Source organism: Symphalangus syndactylus, chromosome 21 (assembly GCF_028878055.3).
Source record: "Symphalangus syndactylus isolate Jambi chromosome 21, NHGRI_mSymSyn1-v2.1_pri, whole genome shotgun sequence".
Taxonomy (NCBI): Eukaryota; Metazoa; Chordata; class Mammalia; order Primates; family Hylobatidae; genus Symphalangus; species Symphalangus syndactylus.
Genome location: NC_072443.2, coordinates 78,330,262 through 78,343,865, shown reverse-complemented (window position 1 = coordinate 78,343,865; position 13,604 = coordinate 78,330,262). Strand labels below are relative to the sequence as shown.

The following is a 13,604-nucleotide window of genomic DNA, read 5'->3' as shown; positions in this document are numbered from 1 at the left end:
TCTCAATCACAAGAGCCACTGGCTGCCATAATGGACAGTACAGAATACTGAACATTCCCAGCATGGAAGGAAGTTCTTACGGGATAGCAGTGGTTCTAACGGAAACAGGGTGTGCTTGCTTCCCCTCCCTTTCTAGAAGCCATCCTTCTAACCCTCTCTTGGTTCATCATCACATTGTTCTCTGTGGATTCAGGCCCCGTGGCCCATGCTGATTACTAAACTCAAACACCATCTCCCAGCCTCTCACCTGACCTAACACAGTCCTTCCACAGCTTTGCCTCCTCTAGGGAGTCTGCCAAAACTAGATGAAATGGTGTGCCCTTTCTATAAGCTTCTGGAGCGCTGTGTAGTTTCTCTCAAAACACTGATCACTTTTTTTTCTTTTTTTTTTTTTTTTTGTTTTTTTGAGACAGGGTCTCATTTTGTCACCCAGGCTGGAGTGCAGTGGCACAATCTCAGCTCACTGCAACATCCGCCTCTTGGGTTCAAGTGATTCTCCCACCTCAGCCTCCCAAGTAGCTGGGACTATAGGCATGCACCACCACGTCCAGCTAATTTTTATATATTTTTTGGTACAGAGGGGATTTTACCATGGTGGCCAGGCTTGTGTCGAATTCCTGACCTAAAATGATCCGCCTGCCTTGGCCTCCCAAAGTGCTGGGATTATAGGCATGAGCCACTACACCCGGCCCACTCATCACTTTTCTTAAAATTGTTTACATTCATTCATTCATATATTACACAGAGTCTCGCTCCTGTTGCCCAGGCTGGAGTGCAGTGGTGTGATCTTGGCTCACTGCAGCCTCGAACTTCCCAGGATCAGGTGATTCTCCCACCTCAGCCTCTCGAGTAGCTGGGATTACAGGTGCATGCCACCATGCCCGGCTCATTTTTGTATTTTTTTGTAGAGATGGGGTTTTGCCATGTTGCCTAGGCTGGTCGCGAGCTCCTGAGCTCAAGCAATCCTCCCACCTCAGCCTCCCAAAGTGCTGGGATTACAGGTATCAGCTACCACGCCCAGCAAAATTGTTTATGTTTAATCTGCCTCACAAGACTGAGCGGGGGAAGAGTGTAGACTCTGTGGACAGAGTGCCTGAATTTGAATCCCAGCTCCATCTTTGATTTACCATGTGAACTAAGAAGAGATTATTGGCATTTCTGGGCCTCATACTACTCTTCTGTAAAATGGACATAAATAGAACCTACCTCATAGGCTTGTTAGGAAGATTAAATGAATTTGTGCATACAATGCACTTTGAAGAGCACATACTATGTGCCACACAAGCACGAGCAAAAATAATTAACTAAAAAACATAAGCACCTTCAAAGTCAGGTAGTTTGGGTCTACTGCCCTGTACATCATATCCCTTGCCTCACAAAAAAAGTCTGACCTGAAATAAATGCTCAATAAATATATGTCGAAATAAACTATATATGCATTAAAAGGCTTGCTTTAAAACTGCGCTACCAGAAACTTACCCTATAGTTATGCTCATAATTGTGTAACAATATACTTGAAGCACTGTTTATAACACCATCACCAAAAACAGAAGGGGGAGGTGAGGCAGGGGACATTTAAAATGTCCATCTGCAGGCGGCTGGTTAAATAAGTTATATATCTATATCTATATGTATATATACATATAGATATACATATATACATATATATATACTCTATATATATATATACATATATATATACATATAGATATATATATATACTCATTCACTGGGATACTATGCAGCATTTATAAAGAATGAGGCCAAAGGCTGAAGAACACTGTATGGGGTAATGTGGAAAGATCTCCAAGGTATGTTAAGGGCAAAGGGCAATAACAGAGTGAAGTAAACAAGACATATGTATATGCTGTGTACATATAAGTTTTCTGAATATTTGCACTAGTATCTTTAATAATGGTTACCTATATGGAAGAGGGGAAAAAAGTAGGACTTAGCTAGTTTTAAGGCTTTTACTGTAGGATCTATTCCATCATGTACACTTATTACTGTTACTTAAACATTTATATATGTCTTGCTTTAAAGAGTGCTTTGTGTTGTTGTGGTAGACTCTGCCTCTCTGGAACCAGTAGAGGTCTGGCGAAAGCAATTTCAGGAGGGGAAAAAAGATGGTGAGTACCTAGGAAGTAAATAAAGACATTTTACTGGCAAATCTGGTGGTTTACTGACTGGTAGAGGGGAAAGGGATCCACCACGGGAGCAATTTTGAACTAGGTGCGTGTAAATACAAGAGCTAATGCTGATGGAGAGCTTACATGTGTCAGACACTCTGCTAAGCCCTTTCCAATTATTGTCTCATTTAGCCTTACCTCTGAGGAAGCACTATTATTATCCTCATTTTACCAATGGGAAAATGCACACATGGAGCATTAAGTAACTTGCCGGAGGGCACACAGCTCAATAGCAAAGGGGCTGAGAATCAAACTCAGGCAGTGTGACAGCAGGGCTTGCATGCTTGTTAGTGTCCACCAATAGACAGCAGCCACCATCAAGGGACTTGTCCAAGGGAGGCAAAGACTGAGGAAGTTCTCTAAATGTCTTTCCAGCCCTACTCTGATGACGGTATACGGCATTTAATAAACATTCCATTCGGCTCTCAGCTTTTAAGGGTCAATATAATATACTCCGGTCAGTTCCAAAAAATTATGAGCCATCTCGGCCAGGCGCAGTGGCTCACGCCTGTAATCACAATACTATGGGAAGTCGATGCAGGCGGATCACGAAGTCATGAGATCGAGACTATCCTAGCCAACACGGTGAAACCCTGTCTCTAATGAAAATATAAAAACTTAGCCGGACACAGTGGCATGGGCCTGTAGTTCCAGCTACTCAGGAGGCTGAGGCAGGAGCTATGCTTGAACATGGGAGGCCGAGGTTGCAGTGAGCTGAGATTGCGCCACTGCACTCCAGCCTAGGCAACAGAGTGAGACTCTGTCTCAAAAAAAAAAAGAAAAGAAAAATTATGAGGCATTTCATATGGTAGGGAAATTTCGCCGCTAATAGGCCAAAGGCTGAAGAACACTGTACAAATGGGTTAGAACTGGAAAAGATTAATCCTGCGCCTAAGAAAATTCTAGTTCCAAAATAACTATGCAACACTCACAAGGGCACCGTTTTCTATAAGACAATCAGACATTTTCTGAAAACCATTACTCTACTGCTATACACCAGGAAGTTAGCTTCAAGTACGAATGGGTTATTTTCCTTAGCTTCTTAGTTATATCTACGATATTCTTCGGGTTTTTAGGTAAGAGTGTAGGATCTGAGAGTCACACTGAGCTGGCTTTGGTTCCTTCTCTAGCATTCTAGAACTGGCTGTGCAACTCTGAAAAAGTTATTTAATGCCACTTGGCTTCAGTGTCCCCATCTAAAAATTCAGTGAAGATAATAGCTGCCTCTGTTGCAATGATAAAACTAAATGAGGGAAAGAACTGACTCCACCTATATATCATTTGTTCCATTAACATTGAATAAAGCGAGTTTACTTTCCATCTTCCAAGTTAAATTGGAGCGTAAATCACAAGTTTTTCCTTTCCGACCCAATCCTCTTTTGCTTTGTACAACCACTCCCACCCCAGCCTCTCCAAAAATGCAAATAGATGTTTTGTATATTTGACGACTGAAGCCCCCCAGATGGGCCTAATAACTGATTTCAGATGAGGACAATTCTCTCTCTGCTAACCAAAGAGGAGTCACACATGCTCACCTCTTCACATGCACAACATGTGAGGACAGCATGCTGACAACATGTTGAAGAAGCTCCTTGTACCTTCCCGCAGCCCCCCTCCCTTCCCTCTATACACTCCTAGACCTCGATTATTCTCGGACCCCTGCCCAGCCCACCAGCCACCCATTCACATCCCAACATGTAGTTTCAGGAAACTAAGCCAACTGATAATTAGCAATACTCAAAACAAACAAACAAACAAAAATTCTTGACTTCATGAGCAGGAATTTGATTAATATACACTGTCTACTGTATATTCACAATTTGGAAATGAGCAGTATATACAAAGACAGTGCTCCTTCCCTTCTTCACCAACGAATATCAAACCAGAAACAGCATCTCTAACATTCATGATCATGATATGAGGGTTAGTCACTGTAACAGGAGCAATTATCACATTAAAGCTATAATGTCCCTAATAAAATAATAATCTACTTTGTATTTACCCTTTATGTTTAAGTCTAATCTTTAAAATGCCCCTGTGAATGCCTAATAAATCCAAATTTTAAAGAGTTTGTAAAGAGATACACATAATAACTTCACCAAGTTAATAATCTGTCCTAGTTAATAGTATCATTACACCACTTCTGCCTCAAATAATAATAACACTCCAAAAAGTAATCAAGCTATAATACTGTTTTCAGAAAAACGTGACTTTTTTCCACCACATTTGGCTTTGACCCAGCAATGGGATCTGATCCTATGGATATGTTTGCACCTGTATAAAATGACACATCCATGTCATTCAACTCGGCAGTGTTTACAAATATGAAACATTGAAACTGACTCAAATATTTGTTCAGAGGGAAGTGTAAATAAATTACAGTATGCCCATACAAAGGAATTATAATTTTTATAATTATATTTCAAAAAGAAGAAAACCAGAAGTGCTTTATTACTGAATTGCAATGACCTATGAAGACATACTGTTAAACAAAAAGAGCAAGGCCCAAACAGCATGTACTATATACTACCTTTTGGGGAAAATAGGGAAGAAATGGGAATATCCATACAACATGCATGCACACATGTATATATGCACGTGCACATGCATGTCTGTATTGACATAAACTTCAGAAGAGTAATCAGATTATTTATAATATTGAATCCTAAATTAGGCAGATGGGAGACAGGTATATGAAGATTACTTAGCTAAATATTTTAAAAATAATTTGCTTTCCTGTAATCCCAGCACTTTGGGAGGCCGAGGCGGGCGGATCACGAGGTCGCAAGACCATCCTGGCTAACACGATGAAACCCCGTCTCTACTGAAAATACAAAAAATCAGCCGGGCGTGGTGGTAATCCCAGCTACTCAGCCTGTAATCCCAGCTACTCAGGAGGCTGAGGCAGGAGAATGGCGTGAACCCAGGAGGCGGAGCTTACACTGAGCCGAGATCGCGCCACTGTACTCCAGCCTGGGCAACAGAGTGAGACTCTGTTTCAAAAAAAAAAAAAAAAAATAGTTTGCTTTATGACTCACATAAAAGTACATTAAAAACCAATCAGTAGGAAAGTGATATGTTATTTCTTCAAGATTAAAACAACACTACTTATAGGGTCACATTTTGTGATTAACCATGATTCTTCCTTCTCTTCGAATACCATACATGTCCATATTAAAAAACAAAACACACCCACACACTTGAATAGTGAAATTAAAAAAGAAAACTCCTAGAGAAAAACAAAAACTATTTTTAAAGAGCTTCACAAAACCTTATTCCATAGACTTTATCTATTATTGGTCATATTCAGGTGAACTGCAATCTCCTGTTATGTGTTTAGGCCTCCAGATTCCACAAAACATTTTTGCCTGGATGGCTCTGGCCCCTCTGAAGTACCCAGGAGAGAAGCTTTTCATGCTGTTGTGCAAGTAACTCACCTTCATAGGTGCCAACTTCCAGAAGAGTCCCGCTCTGCTCGAGGTCCAAGAACTCCTTCACAGTCAGAAAGTTATAGTCCACGCCAGGCACTTCTCCTTCTCTGGGAGATCGGGTTGTGCCTGTAGCAGAAAATACAAAGGCACAACAAACCATCAGTCAACTAAAACAGGAAGTTCCACATCCAGGTGTAATTAAAATAACCTGTTCAGTAAGAGGGCGCACCTAAGACTCTGCCGCCTCATCTGTCCAGACAGGGACACAGTAAAGGCAAATTCGTTCTAATACAACATAACAGCATTCTCATTTCCACACTCTAGTGCCTGGGAACCCCAAATGGGAGACAGAGAAAACCAAGCACAGTTGGGTAAACTAGAGAGAGTTTTATACCATTTTTGACAATGCACTGAATAAAAAAGGTGAACTGATTTTATACAGACAACATTCACAGTCAGCAGCTTTTAGGACTCCGGTAAATACTAAAAACGTATCCACCTTAAGCTCAGAGCCTAAGGGGTTTGTGTTTTTATCACAGGCCTCGAGATTCTCATATTCCTCAATACAACCGGCAAGTTCCAAAGCCCTTTAAAGAAAATGACACCCGCTGCATAAACACATCACTAGAGAAATATAATTGCCTGAGATCTGTGGTTGGACATCTCCCAGGGATTAAAATGCTGCTGCTCCTCATGTAATTAATATGTTGGCCAAAAGGAGGCCATTCATGAACTCTGACTAGGGAGAAAGGACACTGCATTTGCTAGAAAATTCTCCCTCTGAATTAATCTGGTCATCTTCTCAGTGGCTGACAAATCTAACGCTTCCCCTTATGAAATAATGCAGAGCATCCAGAGTACAAAAGTCACCCAGCTCAGGTGCTGGGCTATGGATCTACCATTTTAGCCCAATCTCAGTCAACAAAGTGGAAGCAATGAGCAGAATGTGGTTTACACATAAGTCAAGAAAGGAAAATAAACCAAACAGCAATTATGTACAGTGTACTAGGAGCCTATGTTGAATATTATGAGACCAAAAAAAAAAAAAAAAGAGCAAAAAATGTGATTTCTGCTGTTACGTTCAACAGAGCTCATTTTGCAAGGCATTATTACCTGTGGTGGTGATTTAAGGTCAATGTTTTCCTATATAATAAGTAAGGATATTTCCCTATGCCTAGGATCTCTTCGTTGAAATGTAATGCAATTAAATAACCAACTATATGTGCCTAGTGGTGCTAAAGTTCTTAGCACTGTGCACTCTCTGATCATTTGCCCATGTGAACGACCGCATCCACACCTACACGGGATATTCATAATTTTCATAAGTCAAAAACACTCAACACTTAGTACACACTTTACTGAGGCAACATGTATTTTTAGTGCACATAATTCTTCTATCTGAAATCTGAACATTTTAAATAGCTGCAAATTGGGCATAGGATGGTTATAGTATAGATGTTTGCTTCTCGTAACCAGCATGCTGGAACCTTCAGGTTAAAGAAGCCTACTCTTACACTGTTTCCTAATTCGTTCCCGTTTCGTGCCTCCCCTGGCAGGTGATAACAAATCCCTTGAGGTAGTTCACAACTTTTAAATTTACATCTCAAGTGTCGGGCACAGGAAACATACAGACAGTATCATACACTGTTAAAGAGCAGTGGTCTGGAGCGGGAACGCTAGGTTCATGGTCTGCCTCTCCAACCTGTGGTCTTGGACAGGTTCCTTAGTGTCTACTGTTTCTCAGTGTCCTTGTTTGCAAAATAGGGATAATAATAGCCCCTAATCCATAAGTTTGTTGTGTGTATTGAATGACACAATCCTTTTTGAGGGCTTTGCCCAATAATTTTTAGTAGACATTATAGTTTATGTTTTTGTTAGAATGAATTGATAGAATCTGACTGTTCAAATCCCACTATAATAATCTGTTATTAAATACATATATATATGTTTATGTGTATGTGTGTGTATTCATGGCATTATATATTGTATTTATTCAACAAATATTTACTGAGACCCTAACACATGCCGGGCACTGGGGAAACACTGGTGAACAAGACAAAGCTCATGCCCTGATGGAATTTATATGTTACTGTGAGACACAGAAAACAAATACGTATATAAATAAATACAGCACTTAATATCAGGAGGAAATCATTCTTCTACAGACTGAAAGATTAGAAAGTATCTCAGAGCAACATAGGTTAAAGGTTTAGACAGTGTCTTGGAGGGAGGAAGCAAGGGAGAAGTAGGGAAGCTATTTTAGCTAGGTGATGAGGAAGAGCCTGGCTAATGCAAGGGTGATGGGGAATGCATCCAGGCAGAGGGAAGGGAAAAGGCTCTGATACGGGTGTGATCTGGTGTGTCTAGGGAAGGGCCGAAAGGCCAGCATGGTTGTGGTACAGTGTTGAAAAAAGGGCTGGAAACGAAAGCAGGCGGCACATTACGTAGGCCACAGAGAACACTTCATATTTTATTCTAAGGACAATGGAATGTCATCCTTAGAATGGTTTTGAGCAAGGAGGTGCCTTGATTTGGTTTTTGTTTTATTTTCCTTTTTAGAGACAGAGTCTCACTCTATCGCTCAGGCTGGAGTGCACTGGAGGAATCACAGCTCACGATCTCCTTGAACTCCTGGGCTCAAGAGATCCTCTCACCTCAGCCTCCTGAGTAGTTAGGACTACAGGCAAGTGCCACCACACCCAGCTAATTTCTTTTTTTTGTACAAATGGGGGGGTCTCACTATATTGCCCAGGCTGGTGTCTAACTCCTGGTTTCAAGCAGTCCTACCTTGGCCTCCAAATTACTCAGATTACAGGCATAAGCCACCACACTCGGCTTGGTTTTCCTTTTTAAAGCTCTTTCACTTCATGGAGAACAAGTTTTGGGCAGAGGAGCGCGGGAGGTGGGCAAGAATAGAAGCAGGAGGACCAGTTAGGTGGTTACCATAGTGTCCAGGTGAATGCTAATCAAGATATGGACTAGAATAGGACAGAAGTGATAAGAAGCAGTGAGATTTCTATTACAAACGAGTATTTTAAAGAGCTACAGTATAGTCCATAGAACAGACATATTAAAAGTAAAACCCATCGTCAAGGTATTAAGCCCCACATGCATTAGCTATTTATCCTGATGCTCTCCATGCCACCCACCGATGGAGGACAGAGAGCATCAGGGGGATGGAGGTGCACCAGGATAAATAGCTAATGCATGTGGGGCTTAATATGAAGATGATGGGTTGTCAGGTGCAGCAAACCACCATGGCACATGTTTAACTATGTAACAAACCTGCACATCATATATAAGTATCCTAGCACTTAAAATAAAATTAAATTTAAAAAAAGTATGTCAGCTCATCACACCATGCAAGGTCTATATTTTGAAGACAGAACTAATAGAACTTGCAGATGGATTGGATGTTGTATGTAAGAAAGACAGAAGAATAAAGACAGAAATGCTTATTTTGTGACCTGCGCAAATGGGCTCTGCCATTTGCAGAGATTGAGAAGGCTGAGGGGAATGGTTTTGGGAAAAGGGAAAATCAAAAGTTCACTTTTGGACATGTTAGGTTTGAAATGCCTAATAGATACCTAGGTACAGAGAGTTGGAGCACAGCTGACCTTAAAAGTCTGAAGGTCAGAGGAGAGGGTGGAATGTAAACTTAACAATAATAAGAGTTATCAGTTGATTAGTAAACCAATGGCATTTGAAGGCAAGAGACAGAAAGATAAAATCTACGGAGAGAGTTTAGGGAAAAAAAAGCCAAGAAGTTTGGATTGAACACTAAGAACTTTTAACTTTTCGAAGATGAGAATAAGAGAAAGATCGTCAAAGTAGACTAAGCAGCAGTAGCCAGCAAGATAGGAGCAAAGGAGGAGGGTGTGATGTCTTGCAGCCAAGTGAAAAAGCTGTTCAGCCAGCTACTTGTAAAACACAAACAGTCTACATCGCACTGGGAATTCCAGTGCAGTGCAAGAATAGAATCTCTTTGAAACTTGCTGTGAGACGATCTGTCCTAAATATGTTCTATATGGCAACTCTCATATTCAGCCTCCATACCAAAGTTCCATTAACTGAATCCATCTTGAAAAAAAAATCAGGACAAAATAAAACAAAACAAAAAATGTGTTGAGTTTCATAGTCTTGCCAAACCAGACAATGTTGATTTTTTTCTCCTTCTGCAGCCATCTTTGCCATTCTTTCAATGATGTTTTCAGATCCAATTTGTCAGGTTTATCTTAAAGACAACAATCACCCTGGGGTCTTAATTTCCTGAGAGGATTCAAAATAATCAAGAACGTCAAAAATGCTACATTTCAGCGGAAACATGAAACTAGCAGATCCCATTTTTCCATGTAAATAAATATGCTTAGGATGCCTTAGAGCAGCAGGGGAAGGGAGTGGGTGGGCGGGCAAGTCTCCACCCATAAAACGTTCAGGGTTTATTACCCAGACAAAACCTTTCCATGCTCAGGCTAGCAGGAGGTTTCCCAGCTATCCTCTGAGCAGCCCGCCCTGGGTCTGGGCCAACCTGACCAGGCTCTATTCACCGATTTTGCGGAGAAAAGGACCCAGGGAGGGGACCCCGCCTTCTCTTTTCTTGTAGCAGAATGACAAGCTGCTGGCTGGACACACGCCTGGCAGATGGCATTTCAAAGGGTTTTCAGGAGCCATCTGGGTTGGGTACAATTATTACAAACCATGCTTCTAACAAAGCCAGAAGGGTTACTTCCTGACAGAAGACGAGTAAAACAAATTCTACCATGTTTCTCAGGGACAGCGTATTAATAAAAAAAAAAAAAAAACACACCAGGCTGACAAACTGGGATTTTCCTTAGCCTACAATACTGCCTTCTGTTTTTCTAGCTAGAAATTGGGCCAACAATATCTTGCAGTTACTAGCTTTAAGCTAATAATGAGCACAGTGTCCAACCCCCCCAAAAACAAAAAAAATATATAACACTGGGAAAAAAATAATAGCTTCCATTTCTCGGATGTTCACTTATGTCCCAAGCAAGGTGTTAAGCACTTAATCAATACTATTATTGTGTATAATCTTCACAAGAAACACAGAAGTAAGGATTATTATTACCCTCATTTTATTGATGAGGAAGCTCAGACTCAGAGATGGAAGCTGCCCAAGGTCACATAACAAGTTGGGCAGAGCCATGGTCTGTCTGAACACAGGCAATCTGACAGCAGCATCCCTCATCCTTAACTATCATTGTCTGATGGAACCTGTCTTCATGGAAATGTTCCATATCTGTGCTGTCTAACCTGGTAGCCCCTAGCCACATGTAGCTATTAAAAAGTGGCCAGTGTGATTGAGAAACTGAATATGAACTTTTATTTAATCTTAATAACTTTAAGTTTAAATAGCCACATGGGGCTAGTGTCTACTGGACTGGTCAGTACAGCTCTCAACCATGAGAATATCTGAGTTGCCTTCATTACACTACATCCAGTACCATGTCCCAAACAACTTCTAGCACTCAAAAGAAGAACCAGAAACATACTTATCTGAAACAGCATGACATCTCAAACAGACAGAAGAAAACCTCTCTTAAAAAAAAAACAAAACTCTCATATGCTTTGAAAAACTATCTAGTCAACTCCATGATTTGTTCTAAAAATTTTATTGATTCCTATTGGCTGTGGTCTCTAGGAAAAAAAAAATGTTCTTAGATATTTGTGACAGCATGGTTTGTAGCAAACAAAACAAAAAACACCAAAACAAAAGCAGCCCTCCAAGAGACAGAAAAAATGAGTGTCCAAGAATATGGAAATGATTGAATGAAATATGGTTGATCCACCCTTGGGAAAATGTTTTAGCTATGTAATGGTAAATGGTTAAGAATGGTTAAATTGGCTAGGTGTGGTGGCTCATGCCTGTAACCCCAACACTTTGGGAGGCTGAGGTGGCCAGATCACGAGGTCAGGAGATCGAGATCATCCTGGCTAACACGGTGAAACCCCATCTCTACTAAAAATACAAAAAATTAGCCAGGCATGGTAGCAGGTAACTGTAGTCCCAGCTACTTGGGAGGCTGAGGCAGGAGAATCACTTGAACCTGGGAGGCAGAGGTTGCAGTGAGCTGAGATCACACCACTGCACTCCAGCCTGGGTGACAGAGTAAGACTCTGTCTTAAAAAAAAAAAAAAAATAGGTTAAATCTACATGCAGTTACCTGAAGGAATGCCTTTAATGTGCACTGAAGTGAGACAAACAAATTACAGAATAAGATGTAAACTATCACTGCATTTCATTGACAAACAGAATATGGTTTGTTTTACAAGTTTATGAATTTTATGAGTTCACATAGTTAAATGGGTATAATACTACTATACCCTTAACAGTGGTAACCTCAGGAGGGTAGCTTCAGAAATGGGAAGAGATGAAATGATTGTTTAAACACCTCTCATGCTCTGAATGGTATCAATAGGCAGGTAACTGTCTTGGCATTTTATAAACTGAATGAAATCATTATTTAAGAAATATTTTAAGACCTGATTCTTGGGTATTTTATTCAAGCATCTTCAACAGTAACTTAGTCCTCACAAAAAACATGCAAAAGACTTATAGACTCCAGCTGAATCACACAAACAATGCTCCAAGGTTTCCCATCTCACAGAAAGCCAGCCTCAAGGTCAACAATACTTTACTTGCCTTACTGACGAATAGGAATATACTAAAAGTAGATTTGAGAAAGTGGTATTATTTTTTCCACTTGATTTTATTTTTAAACCTCAAACTGCTCATCACTTAAACAGGGTCCTTTTTAAGTATTTAAGTACCTCCAAGATTTGTACTAGAATAGTGAATATCAACCCTTCCCACCACTAGATCATAACTTAAGTAATTAATTTGAGCTATGTCCTAGTGAGTGTCTCAAAATGAATTAGCAATGACCCCACAGTTCACCCAGTAAAGCTTGAGTGGCTACCTGCTTCTTACACACACTTCATGGTTCATAAACCTGCAGTGTATCTGGCTTCAGAGACTCCCGCTGAGGAAATGAGAAAGTGATCTTATCACTGAAATCCACAAACCATGACTACGAAAAGGAAACTGGACTGGGAACTTGTTCGCTCTATCTTTTTATTCTAGAAATTCTCTTGAAATATCCAGTTGAGGCAGAAAAAGAAAACTCCTACTGGTGAAATTCTGATAAGCCATTTCCTACTGCTTCACGTTCCCAAAGCCATCTGGTTTCAAGATGTTGAGATCTCACTCAGCAACTGTCCAAATGGTCTTATGGCGAGATTGTTAAAGGAAAATAATCAGCCCACAAAGATTAAATTGTCAATATTCCACGATATCACCTGCTGTTAAATTAATCAGGGTCCTGCTTGTCAAAATCTAACAAAACTTCAAAAAATGACAGTCACTGCAACTGCTTACGTGTTAAGAATAGATCCTCATTTTCCTATTCTAACACAATCATTTGCATCTGGTAAATATCCAGAGTATCAGCTGGATATCCAGGACAGCCTCATGCAGTTCATTCTTTAGCTGATAGAGCTAGAGGACAGTAGAATGTATTAGTCCTCCAAATTCACTCAGTTACCTACCTCTCGCACAATTTTTGCCATATATGACAATCAGCACTACAATTTACTTGATATCTACCCCTCAAATCAAACTGCCTTTTGTGGTGAAACAGACATCTTATTTAATATTAAAACCTCCTTCTGATTTAATATTTTAATATTAAAAACCCCTTCTGAAACTGCTTTTAAAAAAAATTAAACAGGCCGGGTGCAGTGGCTCACACCTGTAATCCCAGCACTTTGGGAGGCCGAAGTGGGTGGATCATGAGGTCAGGAATTCAAGACCAGTCTGGCCAAGATGGTGAAACCCTGTCTCTACTAAAAATACAAAAATTAGCCAGGCGTGGTGGCAGGCACCTGTATTCCCAGCTACTTGGGAGGCTGAGGCAGAGAACTGCTTGAACCCGGGAGCCGAGATCGCGCCACTGCACTCCAG

The 13,604-nt window shown here is 40.6% G+C and overlaps 1 protein-coding gene across 12 annotated transcripts in view; it reads right to left on the bottom strand.

Annotated features, from left to right (window-relative positions):
- MAGI1 (membrane associated guanylate kinase, WW and PDZ domain containing 1) overlaps positions 1–13,604 on the bottom strand; it is a 681,166-nt gene that overhangs the window by 136,671 nt on the left and 530,891 nt on the right. For all 12 annotated transcript variants that reach the window (XM_055260326.2, XM_055260327.2, XM_055260328.2 and 9 more), the window contains exon 3: positions 5,627–5,746. In XM_055260326.2, the coding sequence (XP_055116301.2) occupies positions 5,627–5,746 (120 nt within the window). The remainder of the gene's footprint in view (positions 1–5,626; positions 5,747–13,604) is intronic.